The sequence below is a fragment of the Zea mays genome, chromosome 7, assembly GCF_902167145.1.
Source record: "Zea mays cultivar B73 chromosome 7, Zm-B73-REFERENCE-NAM-5.0, whole genome shotgun sequence".
Taxonomy (NCBI): domain Eukaryota; kingdom Viridiplantae; phylum Streptophyta; class Magnoliopsida; order Poales; family Poaceae; genus Zea; species Zea mays.
In genome coordinates, this window is record NC_050102.1 from 181,828,294 (window position 1) to 181,849,047 (window position 20,754).

A 20,754-nucleotide genomic window follows, 5' to 3' on the forward strand; every position below is an offset into this window, starting at 1 on the left:
GGCGAGTATATTACATGTTCAGTTGAGTGTCGATAGGGACATTTTTAAATGGAGTTTAACTAATTCTGGGCAGTTTACAGTTCAATCTATGTATATGAGTATTATTAATAATGGGAATGTTTTTAATCATAAGGAAATCTGGAAACTTAAACTGCCACTTAAGATTAATATCTTTATGTGGTACTTATTAAAAGGAGTAGTGCTGACGAAAGATAATTTAGCAAAACGCAACTGGCAAGGTAGCAGTAAGTGTGGCTTTTGTAATTTGGATGAAACCAATCAGCATTTATTTATTAACTGTCATGTTGCTCACTTTATGTGGCGGTTGATATCAATCTGTTTTGGTTTACCAGGACCTAGATCTGTTAAACATTTCTTTGGGAACTGGTTGATGGGAGTGGATTTAAATACTAAGAATCTCATTATTACAGGTGTCTCAGCATTGTGTTGGGCTATCTGGATAAGTAGAAATGACTTAGTATTTAATAGAGCACAAATGTTTACTTATTTGCAGGTTCTATTCAGAGGAACTCATTGGCTCAGACTTTGGGCGCAGCTGCAAAGAAGTGACGATTCAGCGGATCTGTTAAGAAGAGTTTGTCGACATCTGGAGACGATGGCCATGCACTTTTTTGCTTATCGGGGTTGGAGATTTTCTAATAGGATTACGTTGTATTGATCATTTTTCGTTTTTTAAGTGAGTGTTGAATCGGTGAGGAGTAAGAGAGAGTTTAAGTCTTTTAGGCTAAATGTTTTGGCCTTATTTTGCGAGTACTTAGAGTTGTTATTTGGTGTCTGACCTTGGCCCTACCCTCGAAAGAGGCGAAAGCCGGATTTTGTTCCATTATCTAAAAAAAATATAATTCCAAAATGCCATGCATGGTGGAAAAGATCGCTACAATATATGCAGCAGCTGCATATTTTGGTGTTTTCAATAAAAGACGGCCACGGCCCACGGCCACAATTGTTGACCCTGTAGTCGCGCAAAAATTCAGAATAGTCAACTGTGTGGCCCTACACAGAAACTGGAAAGAAGGACCCCAAACATGGCGCCATACTGAACGGATTGATTGCGATCGATGTGGGAGTTGAGACAGTGCATGCGTGACAAGGATATATATACCATGCAAACAATTAAATAATGAACAAGCGTGCAGTGGGAAAAAAAACAGTCAGTGCCTACTCGTTTTTCTTCCAGCTTATTAGGATGCATGGAGCGCAGTTAACTGGTATTTAGTAGCCATGCATGTATAATGAATCGATCAAACATGATGTCGTAGCTAACTTTCAGACTAAAAAAAAGCATGCATGGATCGATATGGATTGATCAAACAGTTCGTACGTCTTTGACTATGAGCTGACAGTTAGTTAGGACCCTTTTAATTTGCTTGGTCGTCCAGAAAAGAAGCATAAACAACTGAGCATTATTCCTTACTGCATGCAGATAACTGTTACGTCCTGCAAGTTGCAACGTGCGTACGCACCCACCGCGCGCTGATGGGCTACTTGCGCGCATGCATGTCGCGATCGTGCCATTTTTAACTATACACGAGACAGATTTTATATATGCATGCTGGTCTAATTTCAAGGCAAGACAATAATTCGGCTTGGTGGTATCCTTTGTGTAGGGCACTTAACGGTTAAGAGTTAAGACCCACGTGTGTGCAGTGCATGATCGAGATATATAAAGAATTTTCCCTTGCTCGCATGCATGCATGGAGCTATCCATAATAATGCACTAGTGCTTGCTTATATATCATGTTTCGCTTTCTAGCTAGCTGTTTATAGCCTATTTGAAACCGGCCTGTAGAGATAATATTGTTAGAACATCTTCAAGAGCTACCTAGAAAATGACACTCTTCAAAATCAGTTTTAATAGACATCTAAAAAATTAGTAGGGGTAGATTTTTATACTTTCTCCAACAAATCCCTTAAAGCGACAAATTGTTTCTGTGGAGCCAAAAAAACCCATCATTTGTAGCTACAAATGAGGTAGTTTTAAGAGCTATGAAAAAGTTGAGAGCGTTTTAGGGGAACTGTTGGAGACACGTTTTTGTCTTTTTTTTTTCCAAAAAACTTGATTTAGGAGAGACTACTTGGAAGTTGTAGGGGTTGCATAATCCAGCTAAAGTCTCATCTAACTGTTAGCTCTAACAATTCGCTCATTACATGGGTTGGGCGACTAAAGTTTGCTAAAACTTGACAAAAGATAGCATTACTCCTTACCCTTTCAGCGCAGCCCTCTCTCGATCTCCACTTGACACTTATATTAGGGGCGCTTACAGAAATCCAATAGGTCAACCTACCTAGCTCAAAATTAGCTATCTAATAGTTAGCTAATCTATTCCATCTAATAGTTTGTTAGCTGACTAACTATTAGCTCTAGGGTTTATCCCTTATGCCTTAGCCTCTTCATGTATCATGCGCTTGAATGTTTGCATGCCTTCAACAAAATCTTGAGTACAGTATACATTTTTTAGATGATGGAATAAAAAAGCATTTCATCTAGAATGTGTCGTTGCCGACAGTTATATATTATAGACGCTCAAATCAATAAATATACAGGCAACCAAGTCTAAGTAAACAACACAAAATAGACGATGCTTATATTATATATGGAGCCAGATATATATCGTTCATGATGTGAGGATAGAAGATGCATGAAGAGCATTCTTATCCTATATATGTTACTAAACTTTCTGGCCATATTTGGCGAATATATATAGGGGCTAGCTGCAATAAACAATATAAAATTTCTAGATCTTTTTTTTAAAAAAAAAAAGCTATTCTATCTTCTTTTGTACGTGTTGCATGTTAGATAGTTCTATTCTACGCTAAATTCGAGGCTCATATCTAGCCAGAAACTAAGGAAATTCAACGAAGCCAGAGTAGGGAAATCTGAGAGGGACGTGTACGTACGTACATGTTCAGCTGACAAGTCGAAGCTATCCTGAAGCAAGCACCACCCGTTGATAAACGTGTGCATTGTACATGCACTTTGCTGCGGCCCTGCCGACTTTGCCATCGTTTTTTGGCTCCATACGTGTGCACTCATGTATAGAATAATCCGCAGAAAATGCAGCATGGCAGGACTGATGGAGAAAAAAAGTGAATCACGGCGTGTGCCTATATATATCTGCATGCAATGCAGCGCATTCCACACCCATCTCAGCAATAGAGCTCGATCGGCGATCTGTAGTAGCAGCACTAGCACTAGCTACGTAGTACATTGCATCGTCGTCTCTTTGCTAGTAGTAGCTATCTCCTGGCCGCCATGGCGTCTTCCTCGGTCTCATCCTGCCTGCTGCTTCTCCTGTGCTTGGCGGCGGTGGCGTCCGCGCAGCTCTCGCCGACGTTCTACGACTCGTCGTGCCCCAACGCGCTGTCCACCATCAAGAGCGCCGTGAACGCCGCCGTGCAGAAGGAGAACCGCATGGGGGCCTCCTTGCTCAGGCTGCACTTCCATGACTGCTTTGTCCAGGCAAGCTCAGCTCATTCATTCATTCATTCCCTAGCTTCGATCGCTTCCTTATGCAGTTTATCTGTACACGGCCATCACTTACTAACTGCATGCACTTCACTCACTGTGTTTAAGAGCGCTCCTGTTTGCATGAGCAGTAAGAATTTTTTACACCCCCGATGTGACAGTTAGTTCCTATTAATTAAATTAATGTTCTCGATGACATCAGGGGTGCGACGCGTCGGTGCTGCTTGCCGACAACGCCGCCACGGGCTTCACCGGCGAGCAGGGTGCTGCGCCCAACGCCGGGTCGCTGAGGGGCTTCGACGTCATCGCCAACATCAAGGCACAGGTGGAGGCAGTCTGCAAGCAGACCGTCTCCTGCGCCGACATCCTCGCCGTCGCCGCCCGTGATTCCGTCGTCGCGGTAAGCAAAGAAAGACCACGACTGCATGCGTAGAGAGGGGCTTGGTAATGATCCACACCATGCATGCAGCTGCTGCATCAAATCGATTTCTGACGCATATGCTGACGTGCAGTTGGGCGGGCCGTCATGGACGGTTCCTCTGGGGCGGAGGGACTCGACGACGGCGAGCCTGTCCCTGGCGAACAGCGACCTGCCGCCTCCCTTCTTCAACCTCGGCCAGCTCATAACAGCGTTCGGCAACAAGGGTTTCACCGCGACCGAGATGGCCACGCTCTCCGGCGCGCACACCATCGGGCAGGCGCAGTGCAAGAACTTCAGGGACCACATCTACAACGACACCAACATCAACCAGGGCTTCGCGAGCTCGCTCAAGGCCAACTGCCCCCGGCCCACCGGCTCCGGCGACGGCAACCTGGCGCCGCTCGACACCACCACGCCGTACAGCTTCGACAACGCCTACTACAGCAACCTGCTGAGCCAGAAGGGGCTCCTGCACTCGGACCAGGAGCTCTTCAACGGCGGCAGCACCGACAACACCGTCAGGAACTTCGCGTCCAACTCGGCCGCCTTCAGCAGCGCCTTCGCCGCGGCCATGGTGAAGATGGGCAACCTCAGCCCGCTCACCGGATCTCAGGGCCAGATCAGGCTTACCTGCTCCACAGTGAACTAAGATTAATAATAATCACCATACGCAAAAAAGAGTGGTATATTCACATGCGAATAATAAGGCTAAGCCACCATGTGACTAGCTAGTGGTATATTCAACGAATCGTTTGAAAGGGACGAGTGCGACTTTAATTTTAGATACTAGCTGCAAAAGCGGCATATATGTATCAGCCCGATCAATTGCTCAAAGAAAAGATGCACGTCATACATTTCAGAGCTAGGCTTTATGCAAAGGACTCCCTGGCTTAACTGTGTGCTTCTCTATGCTTGTCTGCTTATTAAATATCCCACCTGTCCAACAGTTATTTCGTGGTACTGTCATCAGTGTGTTTAATACCATGTTACTAACTAAATATGAAATTTGAAGGATAGTAGTAGATTTGGCACTAAAAGATATTCCCTCCTGTTCGTTTTAGACATCGTTCTGTCGTTTTCCCCTCTTTTCTAAGTAGAAGCCGTCCGCACGGTTTCGGACGTACGTGTTTGCCCCGCGTGGCCGCCTGGGAATCGGCCATTAGGGCGCAATTTCTACGAAGCTAAGTCAAAAAAAATACAAAAGACAGATTTTTCACGAAGAATATAACTTTTCACGACTCTCTATACATATTGTCTATTAGTTATATTTATTATTTAGAGTCTTAGATTTGTATGATACAATCTTTTAGTTATCTCTTCTAATTAGAACTGGAGGGAGAACCTTTAACTTTATGGCAAGTTGATCTCGGTTAGCTGAGATCACATCTAATAATTACTAACGACCACTTCTAGCTTTTGCGCCACACAAACAAATCTGTTTCAATGAAATGATTGATCAAACGTTAGCTAGTTCATCAATCTAGCATAGTGTTTTCTTCAAATCAAAGTGCTTTCATGAATCCCACAAAAAACCATTTGATTTTATAAGTATATATTCTAAAAGAAAAATATGAGCGAAGGCACATAAATTAAATACCGTGAAAATGCTGACAACGTCAAGTGTGCCATACCTGTGTGTAGGCCTAGCTATATGGTGCCTAACTGCATAGCTACTAGCCCTTTAACAAAAACAAATTTAAGTTGCTCAAGTGTCTCAATGTCATTTCCTTTTGAATTATATCATCCTTACTGTCATGAACCATCTTCCTCGCCAACAATACGGTGTGACATATGGTCTTGTTGGTCATGCTAATATATTTGTAGTTAGGTACGCTAGGAACTTCAACATGTACTACCGATTTGAGCTGCCTTAACTCCTCGGTCCACTACCGGAATCGTGTTCTTTGCCGAGTGTCTAAGACACTTGGTAAAGACCATTTTACACACAATAAATCCTTTGTCGAGTGTTACAGTCGGCAAAGAATATTCAGCAAACATTTTATCGACAAAGGGTTCTTTGCCAAATATTTTTTTCGGATACTCGGCAAAAACTTTGCCGAGTGTAAATCGCAAAACCCCCAAAAATAGCAAAACATTTTTTAACTTATACGAACAAGTCCCCAACACTATCCCATTAACATACCCACATCGCCCTATCATTTTCATATTATTTTGAATTTGAATTAAATTTTACATGTTTTTTGAATGGTGAGATTCGAATTCGCAAACCTCTCTCGCGCATACCCTCCTCTACCACTACACTACTACATCAATTTTGTTCATACTACGTTTTCATTCCTCATGTAATATAATAAACCGAGAGTAATTTGATTATTTAAGACACTAAATGAATTCATTTGAAAATGTGACCAACTATAAAGTTTCATAACTTTTCAAGATCTACAAGTTCTATTTTGATAGTTTCTACGTCCAAGGTTGTTTACAAAATTTGAATTTCAAATTTGAAAAATTCACACGATTTTTTCAATGATTAGATGATCTCAAATCAAAAAATTGTCAATTACAAAGTTTCATTATATTTTTAGACCTATAACTTTTATTTTGGTGTTTTTTCCATCCGAAGTAGTTTCAAAATTTCAAATTTTAAAATTCAAACATAGTTTTGCATGACAAGATGATTTCAAACCAAAACATTGTCAATTACAAAGTTTTATAACTCTTCAATACCCACAACTTTCATGTTGGTGGTTTTTTCTTTCGATGTCGTTTTTAAAATACAAATTTTTAAATTTTTAAATTCAGACGTAGTTTTAATTGACAAGACGACTTCAGATGAAAAGGTTGCCAACTACAAAATTCTATAACTTCTCAAGATCTACAAAGTTTATTTTGATTGTTTGGTCAAGTTCATCTCACATGATGGTTCTAACAATATGCACAAATCTAATACATCTCTCTCGTAGTTTCATAAACTACGAGAGAGATATAGGTTTTATGAATAAATTTACTTTTGTTTTGTCATACGAAGAAATGTTCAAAATATAAATTGTACATCATGATGAGTTATATAAATTTGTAGTTAAAAACGTTTTCATTTGAATTAATTTACTGCTTTAAAATGTGATTTTTAAATTGTCTTTGTCTAGTGTTGAAAAAAACACATGGCAAAGAAGCTCTTTGCCGAGTGTTATATATTTTACACTCGGCAAAGAAGCTCTTTGCTGAGTGTTAAAAAAAGCACTCGGCAAAGAAACTCTTTGCCGAGTGTCAAAAATAAAACACTCGGCAAAGAGCTTCTTTCCCGAGTGTTTTCTTTTACCGAGGGTTTTTACTTGGCTTTCGGCAAAGAGTTTCTTTGCCGAGTGCAAAATAACACTTGGCAAAACATTTGTTACTTGGAAAAGAGCCGAATTCCGGTAGTTGTCGTGTACTTGTACATTAACACTCTTGTATCAACTCAACGGCTAAACCATGGATTTCCATGAACCTCATCATATATCCATCCTACTTATACCGTGTCCAGAAGTTCACCCATATAATCACCGAAAACATTGTTTTGCACTATTTTGTATTGTATACTGAATTATTCGTAGAGTAAAGTTTCAATATGGGGTATGGAGATGGGTAAGCTGCTAAAGATAGCCTTACCCATCTTCATAATGTCCTTCTCCATCTGCTTTTGCTTGTTCTTCATCTGAACAAATTAAAGGGAAAATATCAACATGGTCCTTTTGTCATTGGCCTCCTCCAACTCAAATGTTCTAGCATCAAAGTTATTGTTAGAAATGACATTTGTAGAAGCCATCACGTTCTCCCCTAAACTCCATCCTCAACCACTAACACATAGATTCTTGAGTAAGCTCTCCAGCTGGCTCAACTTCCTCCACCTCTCACTACTGGAATCAGTGTAGGCCACTCGACAAAGCTAGAAATACACTCGTCAAAGGGTACACGACAAAAACGTTATCGACAAAGGGTTTTTTATCGAGTATTTTTTGTCAGACACTCGACTAAGATTTTTACCGAATGACGGGACTCGACAAAAAATAAACCTGCCCAAAAATATCATTTTTTTAAATCATGGGAGGCACCCATCAGCAAGGGCAAGTCGTGACACTTTTCGCACAAACTACACATGCCGAACTGATGAGTTTCCTCTTTTGTGTAATCTGTTCTAGCACTCCACCCCTATATAAATTATGCCTATATTACGTTATCTTTTCCACATATCATAACAAGCTGGCTGTAAATTGATTGTTTGAGACACTAAATGAATTAAAATGAAAAGTTATCAACTACCAAGTTGCACAAATTTTTGAGATCTACAAATTTCAATTGATGATTTTTTATGAAACACGGTCACTTTTGGAGGGTGTTTTGTGGTCCTAAGCCCTATATTTTATAATACAACCTAGTTTAGGGTCCTCTTAAAGATCCTCTTAAATACAGTGAAAATTTTATCTACCTGTCGAGTTTATCTATTTAAAATTCTACCAATAATAAAAACACAATTATTAAAAGTATGCACGCAAATACAGCATAAATTAAATTACCACCTCTTCGTCTAGCTCACAAACACCTTACACATTACAAGCCCAAAATAGAACTCTCCTAGCTCGGAACAAGGTTAACGGTGCTAGCTCCACAAGCTTGACTTTTACTAGGTACGTACGGTACAACGAGTTGACAACACTAGGTTGTGCTTTTTTTTGACAATTAAAATCAAGTCGATGTCAGCATCGTTGGTTAATCATGTTGATGCTTACTGATAACGCTTTCATAATGCGAGAATGCATGGCTGAACGGGTCAGGCAAAGGTTGATTCCCTTTGGACATTTGCTGACTTTGCGCCTAATCATCCAACACACTCGTCCAAGCTGTTTCGTCCCGTGCCACTCATGTGGACCCATATGGTCAATGTCGAGCTAGCTAGATGAGAATGACGTGTTGAGAGGCTACATATATACCACTAGTAGTCATCACTGAATGAATGGTACTGCTATAGCAGAGTAGTTTTTCTTAATAACCATATCTGCTCCCTTCCATCTCATTAGCAGATCAAACGCGAGAAATTGTGTAAGACCCGTTTATCTTTCCAGAAGCACCACAGGAAAACTCACAAGACATAGGATGTAGGGTTGGACATCTGACATCTTTCTCTTTTATTCATTATAAGAGGATACATGTTTTATATATAGAGACATGTGACCCCAAGAGGTAAAATCGTTATTTGCCAACATAATCCATTATTCTTAAAATCCTCCTTGGGTAAATACCGCCCAAGTGCCTCGTTAAAACTCCCAAAAACCTAGTGGGAAAATGTGCAAATTGCGTTTGCACTTTATTGTTTCGTTTAAAACCTCATTTGAGAAACTTCAGAAAAACTCACTAAGAAGAAAAAGGGTACAACTACTGTTATTAGGACAAATTTCGATCTTCTCGATATGGATTGCATCGAATCTTCTACCAGGGATAACTATAGAAATGTGCTCCCCTGATCCTTAAAAAACCTTCTCAAGGGAAAAAACAACTTCTTCTAGAAGTATATGAACATAAAGATTTAGCAAACGAATTGCATATTGTTGCAAGGATTATTTCAGGAACTTCACATCAACTCACTTCTGGGTATGCGAGGTAAGTGCACATATCAACATATAAAAAATCCACTTTGACTGGTGGTGTTCGATTGACTGGATCTACATATTTGATAGAAACTTCCATAAATGTTCATATATTGATCATCAAGCTAACTCCTTCAGAGCATACAATATGAAATTTAGTGTCTCACAATTGTGATCAATATTAAGCATTTGTTCCCCCTGACGATGACTTTTGTCAAGATTGTTATCCTTCATCACTCGAACATATTCTTCAAGATGTGTCTCATCGCTCATCTATAACAATGAGGATGGATGTGGTTGAGGCGCTACACTTTTAATTCTATCATACACCACAATATATATAGTAGTGCAAAGCAAATAATTTGTCCTTCCAGAGGACTTAAGGGATACATAGTCACAATAATACACACTTCAGATAAGATTAATCACTCCTGGCATTCATTCTTTGAAACTGCTATGTAACATAAGTCTATCAAAGATCATAATCCATCAAGGGTTCTTCATCAATCAGATACATCGATATAGTCGATCATTGGTACAATAGGGATATTTCGCTGGTAACACCTAAACCTTCTGGGTTCCTACCATCAGGGCTTTAGAGGATACCACAATTCGACATCTGGTGGAATACACGAGTGTACATACATACTCCTAGTTAGAGATGGCAACGGGTACAAACCCGCTGGGTTTTGCCGTCCCAAACCCGTACCCGTGAAAAATATCTATGCCCATTAAAAAACCAGTACCCGTGACGGGTTTGAGATTTTGCCCAAACCCGTACCCATCGGGTTAACGGGTACCCATGGGTTACCCGCGGGTTTCATCTCCAATATAATTATCTTCTCATAATCAATAAGTATCATAATGATTAATGATATCATGATCCAAAATCTATGTAATGAACAACGAGTTCATGATTTGGTATAAAAATTATTAGTAGAGAGAATGAAATACAAATAATAAGTTGTATAATTAAGTGACCTTGCACTAAGTTATCCATCCACCACATATATAACGCTAGTAAAAACTATAATAGCAAGCAAGCAACACTCTCACCGATTACTGATACATTCACCAATTGTTAAAAATTATGAAGCAAATAAGGAATAACAAGTTTGTTGTTCGTTTATAAAATAAAATGACAATATGCACTAGGTTTGGTCGGGTTTAAAAAACCCACGGGTTCACGGGTTTGGGTACTATAGGAACAAACCCGTACCCATAAACCCGCTGGGTACAGATTTATGCCCATTAACAAACCCATGGGTATGAAAATTGGCCCAAACCCGTACCCTAATGGGGTAAAAACCCATCGGGTTTCGGGTTTCGGGTACCCATTGCCATCTCTACTCCTAGTAAAACTCATGACATACACACGTGCTTATCAGGCGAACTTCAAGTCCTTTGGTAGCTTATCTTATTTTTTCTCAGTTCTATATGTGTCTTTGTCCCTTTATAGGGATTATCAAAATTTTGGTGTTCAACTCATACTTTATTTCTTCTAGAAAGGTTTCATCAGGGAATTATAATCTCAACTAGGATATATTCTCTCTACACAATAGAGCGATCATTCGTCGAGAATGTATTATCTAGTATAAGATTTATATGTTGCATATTTATAATTCAAGAATATGAGTCATCCTCTTAGGATCTCATTATAGGTCTTCAGGATCCTTCTAAATGTATATTTTAAATCATGTCATTTGTTAGATATATTACATAGTGAAACAGTGTTTATTCAACACACATGTGGGGATGAGTCTCTATCAAAACCACTTGAATCATCACAATATTTTGATAGTGCACATAAATATCTGAACTTCAGACTCACAACTTTCACTCTATGATTATTGGTTCAACCTCGATTACATTTATAAATGACCTAATAAGAGAGCTCCAAACACTCATGCTGTTGGAGCGAAGGCCGAGCCCAACCTCGATCAGACTACGCTGGCCAGAGCTAACCACGTTTGGGTCTAGGGCTCCATGCGACTTGAGACTTCGTCGTATCAGCAAAGAGGCCCTCGGTCGTTCCTGCCAAGGGCGACCACGCAGAGACCCACACAAGAAAGCCGGCTCATCGTCATTCAAGCCACCACGAACAAAGGCCCCTCGGCAAGTGAAGGCAAGATCCTGGGGAGGCATAATCAACGATTTTTGGCAAACTCCATATACACATGAGTACACACCGGATGAGAGGTTTAGTTCGATTTTTGTGCATTTTATAGAATATTTATGCATTACACAATATGTCATTTCTTTCCCTAATGTTGAGATGTTTATAAAAGCATACCAACAAAATCACCAACCAGAATCGTCCAATTGTGGCCAATGTATGTTATTGTGGTGATTTATTTGGGAAATATTACGCACATTACAGATAGAGGATTTATGCAGTGAGCTATGGACTTATATTAATGTAGTAGCATGAATACTACATTTTTTCTTCAACGTGAAAGGATAGCCTCAACTTCCAGTGAGACACGCAACGACAACTGCAACTTATTGTGATTATTGCCAAATACAATAGTTAGCCATAAAAAACTTCAGGGGCTCATGCACACCATTCGTCGTTTGGAGCAAGTAGTTGACTTCATTTCAACAAGTAAAATGACAATCATGTCATATTGATTTTTTTTACAGAATAATCTTTCAGTATTCTCATAACTTCGTGTTGCTAGGGGGGTTATGTGTCCTTTTATCTCAGAGTTTGCTGCATGTCGTTCAACAACAAAAGGAGTATTGTGCCATTCTGGTCGAACAATACATGTCTGAGATTTCTAGCCTTTATTTATTTGATTTGGCCTTTTTGCTTACTAATAGAATCCTAATTTGTGATGTCATCTATGCCAGAAAACAAACATAATTAACTAGCTCTTGACTATGATATACGCATACTCCGATCATCGACGATGTGTCTCGACGTTTGCAGTTCTGTCTAGTTCTTTGTGGCGGCGACACCACGATAGGAATTATATTTTTGGATGTATTCTGCTCTGAGTCCTGACTTAGAAACGGGCTTATATATGCGAGTTGACCAGTAGCCGTTTCTGGCTTACGTTACGTGGACAAGGTAGTAGGTTGTAGCATTAGACGGATTAACCAATCCAACATTATTTGGACTGATTAAATAACTAAGTATTATAATTAAGTATATACTTGATGGGGCTCTAATATTTTAGGTCCCTGGACGGCCGCCCACCTCGACCCCGAGGTGCGGCGTTGGGTATACCGCTAAACGGTCCTCAACTCTCTCTCTCCTTTTCTTAATATTCTCTCTGTTTCTTTTTAGTTGTCGCTGGATAGTTTAATTTTACACTATCCAGCGACAACTAAAAAGAAACAGAGTGAGTACTAAGGAAGACTATATATTTTGTATATTAACGAGAAGAGATAGTTAGTTACAGCACATCCATTGGAGCGCCGGCCAAAGCAGATATATAGTGTCGTTACGTTTGTAATCATAGTTCTGGTTTTTCTACTATGTATAATTAAACATAATGCAACCTTCTTAAGACGGATGTATCAATTCGATGGGCTCATTCCCTTCTTTTTTTTATTTATCGCAATTTAGTTTAAAAAAGATCTAGCGGACGATAAATATTTAAGAATGAAGATAGTAATTATCTTCAGTCAATACAATAGTTTCTCAACAATATATAATATATATTTGCGCGCCTGTGGGGTGTGTGTTTTTACAACACAAACAACCGACAGGGAATTCTAACGCAAATGCTTCCGTTTGTACTTGATTATCAAGACATAAAGACGAAGATGGTTACGTTACGATGCTTCTAGTTGGCATCTGCACATAACATGCATGCATGCCCCGGGTTTAATGCATAATGCTGTGTACATACATTATTTGCAGCACACACGCGTATTGCTCATGTGACGTGCCGCCTGTCTGTCTATCCTTGACCGGCACTTGGTACCAACCATTATGTTCGTTGTATTGCGAGCTAGCTAGCTGCCTGTACTATATAACTGCAGAAAGGTACACTACAGAATGCAGATGCTGCGCCACTGGTTCGCATACACTATTCTATTCCACTGGCCACCTATAAACATATGCATGACAATTGACAAACAAGCTAGCGTCTCTAGAAAGTTGGTGCCGGCCATAGCAATTATTCCCGACTGGAGTGAAGAAAAGAAACTACCATTTCCATGTGGGTTTCCTTTGCATATCATAGAATCAAGATGTAAATATCTATGAGATACCATTATAGAATTTTGCTGACGTGGCTGCATTGTGTGATATAGTGTTGCGGACAGCCTCAGCAGCCAGCTGGAGCTGACAGGGGAGTTCAAAAGAAACACACGTACACCAACCAGCTAGTATCTCCTCAACGACATCGGCTAAATTATCTTGTCGGTATGCATACTTTTCTTCGCGCGCGGGGGGCCTTTCATTAGATGCTTGCACATAAAACTGCGCTAGCTGATGCTGAATCTCAGCCTAACATATATACTCCTATATATATATATTCTCTTGTATTTTATGCCAATTAATGTAACGCAATTCAGATGTGCTGGCTGGTCAACACACTGTGTGCATATGCTGGCTTTCGGAGACTAAACCTGGACCAAGTTTGGCGCCCGATTTGGATGGTTTCTGGTCCCCTAGCGGCATGCAGGCATCAGTGGGCCCTATAAATATGCATGGAGTAGAGCAACCTCTATGCACACCACACAACACAACACAATAATACAGCAAAGGAGGCTAGCAGAAGTGCAGGATTAATAAGCTAAGCTAGTAGAAATTAAGCAAAGCATAGGCACAGCCATGGCTACCTCCTCTGGTTCTTGCCTTATTATTAGCCTGTTGGTGGTGGTGGTGGCGGCGGCGCTGTCGGCCTCAACGGCGTCGGCACAGCTGTCGTCGACGTTCTACGACACGTCGTGCCCCAGCGCGATGTCCACCATCAGCAGCGGCGTGAACTCCGCCGTGGCGCAGCAGGCTCGTGTGGGGGCGTCGCTGCTCCGGCTCCACTTCCACGACTGCTTCGTCCAAGCAAGTCTAGCTGTCTCAGATGCATCTATCTATCTACTTATATATAAGCATGATTTCCTTTCTAGCTAGCTAGCATCGTCGTGCATTTTAATTTGAAGATAAAAGATTAGCACGTCGTATATGCATGCGATTAATTAACCAGGAGGCATCATGGTGAAATTTCTGGTGGTCCACCAGGGCTGCGACGCGTCCATTCTGCTGAACGACACGTCCGGGGAGCAGACCCAGCCGCCGAACCTAACTCTGAACCCGAGGGCCTTCGACGTCGTCAACAGCATCAAGGCGCAGGTGGAGGCGGCGTGCCCGGGCGTCGTCTCCTGCGCCGACATCCTCGCCGTCGCCGCCCGCGACGGAGTTGTCGCGGTACGTAGCTACATCACCGTGCCTATTAATTTGCTGGCTAGTAGCTTGTTGGTTTGCAAACTAACTAACTAATTCCGATCGTATGCGTGGTGCATATGCAGCTCGGCGGGCCTTCGTGGACCGTGCTTCTGGGCAGAAGGGACTCGACCGGTTCGTTCCCTAGCCAGACAAGCGACCTCCCACCTCCGACGTCGAGCCTCCAAGCACTGTTAGCCGCGTACAGCAAGAAGAACCTCGACGCGACCGACATGGTCGCTCTCTCAGGCGCTCACACAATCGGGCAGGCCCAGTGCTCGAGCTTCAACGGCCACATCTACAACGACACGAACATCAACGCGGCCTTCGCGACGTCGCTCAAGGCCAACTGCCCCATGTCCGGCGGCAGCAGCCTGGCGCCGCTGGACACCATGACCCCGACCGTGTTCGACAACGACTACTACAAGAACCTGCTGTCGCAGAAGGGGCTGCTGCACTCGGACCAGGAGCTGTTCAACAACGGCAGCACCGACAGCACGGTCAGCAACTTTGCGTCCAGCTCGGCCGCCTTCACCAGCGCCTTCACGGCGGCCATGGTGAAGATGGGGAACCTCGGCCCGCTCACCGGGACCAGTGGGCAGATCAGGCTCACCTGCTGGAAGCTCAACTCGTCCTAATAATTAAGGACGGACGTCCGATAGACGATCCTGCGCAATCGTATCGTACGTGCATGATACGCATACATCTGGAAACTACTATACCAATGCAAACAGAGATCTATACGTACGAGTATGTATAACGACGAGTGATGTTTGTATGGATCTACGTATGTAACAAGGACCTCTCGTAGCGCAAAGGCGCGCGTTGGGAGATTAATTAGGTACACAAGCTATTACCACATTATATATCACTCTCATTGTGGCTACATATCTATATCTCTGAGGCCAAATGCTTGGGTGTCCAGTACTAATTAATAATAATTCAGTGCGTATGCAAGATTTGTGGGCAAATATTGGTTTACGATTTCGGAAAAAACAAATTTCGGCCCCCGGCGAAAAACAAGAAATTTCCGAATTTTCGGAAATTCTAGGTCAAAATCAAATAGATTCAATACTTTTTAAAACAAAGAATGATATAATTTATATTAAAAATACCAATTTTGGAAGCATATATTTTTTCGGACCCCACCAAAATCAAGGCAATTTCGGAAATTTTCGTCCGAAATTGTAAACCCTGGCAAATAATAATATGGACCGCACTTCTTCAATTGTTAGAGGTGGATTGCGCTCTATATATGCATGGTCTTCCGGGTATGGGCATGTTTGTTTCAGCTTATAGATTATATAATCCGGATTATAATCTAAATTATAATCTATATATATTATAATCTATATGTAGTTGTTTGGTAGTTTAGATTATATAAATATAGATTATTCACAAAGACAACAATACCCTTATTGTTTATTTGAGGTGAGAAAAGAAGGATGACATATATTGTAATTTTTATTTACATTACCATGGGTAGTGGGTCTTTTGCCAAAATAATCTCAAATAAGCTAGTCTTGAGGAGATTATGAGATTATCATAATCTGAGGTTTAGATTATATAATCTGAACTCATAATCTCGTTGTTTGTTTACCTAATGGATTATTTGCGCTAGATTATATAATCTGGAGAGATTATAATCTAAAATAAACAGGACCTATGTTGGGACGACTTGGGAAGAAATGTTAGTTATATTGTGGGTTAGACAAATACCGAATTACATATACCATGATGGCCCATCGGTAATAATACGTACGAAAACTATCGGACACAATTGCTTTGCCAACTGCTTCTCGGCAAAGAGGTCATGCAATACGTCTAACATCCGTATACAATATGTTTAACAGGTGCAAATAATGAAAGCCTATACTATCCGTCAGTCAGTTCCATACCCTACATAGGATAAATCTGAAGATACCTTATTCATCAATAAGGAAAAAAAAGAGGGCTACTAATTCCAAAACGTACAATAATTATCTCTATAATATATATTAATTTTAGTATGTCAGGTGGACATCTCGATCGGTGGAGTACTGATCTTGTCGGGGCCAATATAATCCGCCATGCAGAGCTGGCTAGAACTAGAAGCTAGGCTTCTTCAATTCTACAGCGAGTGTGAAAATGACTGTACAACGGTCAGAGCACGACGGAAGTGCCTTGGACGAATGCTGACCGCCGGCTTTTTCGCTCGCTAAATCAGTGCAGTGCCATCGACGTCGATAGATTCTTTCTATCCCTGTCTCTCGTCGTCCACGTACTAGTGCGCAAAATTTCCACACAAAGACATGGGAGAGCATGAATATGATAGGCTTTGGGAGGCTGACGCGTTCAGCTAGCCTACGAAAATGGCGTCCTGCAAAGCTACAAACTATCAGTTAAAATACAGCTAGCTACAGTACAAGTTGCAAAGCTACAAAGTCTATATCTATCATATATTAAAGCACCAGTTTCAACGGTCGTCTCGTGTTATCTTTTTATAAATAACCTCTCGCATCTAGTTCAAATTAACCCGCTACACGTCTGTCCACTGCCCAAAATACACCCCCACATATAGATGGCCAAACCACGTCCCGACACGGGCTCGACGTCCGCGGGCCACAACTCTGACCCAGGCACGGCATGCCGGCCTACTGACTTTAGCTGGGTCGGTCCGTTAGCCCGTCGGGTTATTTGATTAAATCAGCGTAAAGTGTTAAAAAAACGATGCAGGAGGTGGGGTTCGAACCTATGCCCTGATGGAAAAAGGGTAGGAGACACTTGGTGAAACTGTCTAATCAGTAGAACATCATGCTCAGGTGTTTTTAATATTGAATATAAATTGTACATATGTATATATGTTTTTTTGTAAAATAAAAAAACATAATTGTGTCGGGTCGGGTTAGCACTACGCGCCGAGGCTACATCCCAATCACGTCAAGACGCTCATGTCGGGCTAGCCCAGACACTATTAAATGGGTCGTGCCTCGGACACAACTCATTTAGCCATCTATACATCCACACGATAATGATGGTCCTCGCCTCAGTTGCCGCTACCTCGTTCGTCATCTTCCGCGCCGCCCCATTCTCGGTAGAGGGCGTGGGAGCAGGCACCTCCTCCTCGTATTCGTCCAACACCAGCCCCGACACTGACCCACGCAGTGGCTATTGCACGTCCATGAGGACGTTTCACAGTATGTGCACCATCGTTTTCGTCGTCGTTTGACGTCCCGTTCGTCTTCCCGGCCTTCGCCCTGTTCTTCCTCCCCAATGCAACCTACTACCTCGCCCACGGTCGTAGCCGTGAGCCGACCGATGCTCTTCGATGCGGGTACGGGGCGAGTCGGTCTTGCTCCTGGCTTTTTCTTCGTGCGTGCCGCCGAGGAGGACACGATGGCGCCTGCCACGCTTAGGTTATCTTAATGATGAGGAGTCTAGGTCTGAGATATTGGACAACCAAGGCCCGTGGCGCGGTAGTAGTCTGCATATGCTATGGAGTTGGTGGTGGTGTTGTGTCGCCTCGGTAGGTCCAGGGCTGGGAAGGCACTCGCATTCTCTCGCCCTTCTCGGACCGATGCCTGGTGCGGGTGCCTCTTGGTTTGGAGCTGCTCCAGCTGGGCTTCTTTCTCCACTTGCGTGCTCTCTCACTATATGTATCTAGCGGTATACTACCTATGTCGCCTCTAGATGCCCAGATCTTCGTCGTGTCCTTCTCCAGCAATAATGAACAGGTATGCCGCCTCTTCTCTTTCCTTTTTGCTCTACGAAACCTTGTAAGTGGGGAGGCGAGGGATGGGGGGTCACTGATTTGCTGTCTATGATACCCGTTCAATGGCTTAGCATCACCTGTCTACATGGCCTTTTCCTTACCATGGTGTCGACTTGGTATGCTTCTACCGCTTCTATGTACCTATCACACATCCTTCTATCATTGCAAAAAAAATTATTGTGTTGTTCCTCTATTGTTTTGGGTGTTAGTTTTTTTGTTGTGCTAAGGACCGAACATAATTTGAGTGTGTTAATACTTTATTTATTGTCTGCACATGGTTTGTGTTCTTCTAATGATGGCTCATGGATCCAGCAAAATATGTGTAGGATTTAGATATCCATGCGGGCACTACCACAGGGTGCTCGTCCCTTATATTCTTGGTGCTTGCAAGCATTAGGTCATTTCTGAGACTACATTGGCGTAATGGACTCCATGGTGTTCGAGGTTGCTGAATTGGATGGAGAAACAATGATTTGTCAAACTAACAGTAAAAGGAAAGGTTATTTGTTGGTTTTAAACGTTAGTAATTGCTACGAAGTACCGTAATTTGTATGGAGTGCATCCAGTTTTTATTGATGCCTAACTTTAGCAACCACTCCATATTTCGATCTATCTTTTTTATAAGTTTGGGTTCATGTGACTTATTTTAGAAACTTGAGCTCACAAACTTTCTCTTATTTGGTCTTTGTATGGTGGAATTATGTCATTCTATAATCTTTGTTCGTTTAGTCAGTCCTTGTGAACTCTCTTCTACTTGCTCCCTCCATTGGTCGTGTTGTACCAAGACATATTGGATCGAGTAAACAACATCGGTTAGTCAAATAAAAAAATACAATACGAAAAGTAGAAACAATCAAATAAAAATCTTGAGATCTTTTTGTTGGATAGTTTACATGGATATTGCTGTGAACCGTCGCAACGCACGAACAACCGACTAGTATCAGTTAAATACGACTATGTGTGCCGCAATGTGTGGATGCATATGAGAGTGCAGGTGTGTTGTTCCACCACTCCAAGGCAGCGGCACGCACAGCACAGAGGTCGATCAATCTCACGCATGCTCCTGCGATTATTTATATATGTATATGTCGCGATTAGATTGACTCAGTTGATTATCTTTATCCCGTGTGTGGTTATCTATCTAATCACATGAGATTTATGGACTATCGCCTACGAACGAGTCCAGACCTCCTATATATATGAAAGGGTACGGTCGATTGACAACCCCGAACACATTCCAATCGAACCTATCTATTTTATTTATTTTTTCTGCTTTATGAGTAAATGTAACGTAGTTTTAGTTGTAGCCTTCCGCATATCCACCACCACCCCTATTCGACTCTACGTCGTCTAAATCTGTCCTGGGGTGGCCTGCCGACCCCGTGACAACCCTAGAATCTTACCCCTTCTGATAGATGAGATCTACTTTGTCTACTTCACTCAAAATCTTTCTCGAATTGATCTCTTAATATCTAGTCGACTCTACGTCATTTGAGGATGCCCCGGGTGACCTGCTGACCCAGAGCACCCTAAGGTCTCTCCCCAAAAGTGCAGGATCTAGGTCCAACGAGGAGAATAAGACGACCATGTGCTATCACGGACCATCCGGCCAAGAACACGGACCGTCCGGACAACGCATAGGGAAGAAGCCACTTATGTTGCCAGGTCACTGACCGTTCGGCCTAGAGCCGCGGACAGTCCGCACCGCCGCAGCGAGCACCGCTAGGTGACCCGTCGCGGACCGCCGCCACTGTTCACCTCGCAGAGCATTACCCAAGGTATTGCTCATCACGAGAAGGCCCTAGGGTTTGTTGTTGTTTGGTCTCAAATAGGTGGTGACCATCATAGAGGTGATTCAGTGCTCTAAAGATATTCAACTTTATTCGACCCTACATCATCTAAAGGTGCCAATTATCGCCAGGCAGTTCATTAGTGTTTGGTGACCAAATCGGCGCCAACACACTTTTTAGCGACTCCGTTGGGACAAAAAGATCAGATCTACCATATCTGATCTAATAGATTAGACCTATTAGATCAGCCACAATGGCCGATCACAAAGATCACAACAATATTGCCCAGATATCATCACAAGGCTATTTACCTTGTCGACCACTGAGG

At 42.0% G+C, this 20,754-nt stretch overlaps 2 protein-coding genes across 3 annotated transcripts; both read left to right on the forward strand.

The window, feature by feature from the left end:
• The first annotated feature begins 3,169 nt into the window (after nt 1-3,169).
• LOC100383323 (uncharacterized) lies at nt 3,170-4,766 on the forward strand. Its single transcript, NM_001175981.1, is given in 3 exon segments — nt 3,170-3,481; nt 3,690-3,887; nt 4,000-4,766. Coding segments are annotated over 3 exon segments (963 nt in total). The 5' UTR covers nt 3,170-3,274; the 3' UTR covers nt 4,558-4,766.
• Nucleotides 4,767-13,506: 8,740 nt separating this feature from the next.
• PER42 (Peroxidase 42) lies at nt 13,507-15,842 on the forward strand. Of its 2 annotated transcripts, XM_035960329.1 has the most exons (5): nt 13,507-13,662; nt 13,757-13,868; nt 14,021-14,507; nt 14,685-14,870; nt 14,972-15,842. In XM_035960329.1, the coding sequence occupies exons 3-5, from the start codon at nt 14,280-14,282 to the stop codon at nt 15,521-15,523; spliced, it is 966 nt and encodes a 321-aa protein (XP_035816222.1). In that variant the 5' UTR covers nt 13,507-13,662; nt 13,757-13,868; nt 14,021-14,279; the 3' UTR covers nt 15,524-15,842. The 2 variants fall into 2 exon arrangements, with proteins under 2 accessions (XP_035816222.1, NP_001241719.1); NM_001254790.2 differs by lacking the exons at nt 13,507-13,662; nt 13,757-13,868 and having other exon boundaries at nt 14,197-14,507.
• The last annotated feature ends 4,912 nt before the right edge of the window (nt 15,843-20,754 follow it).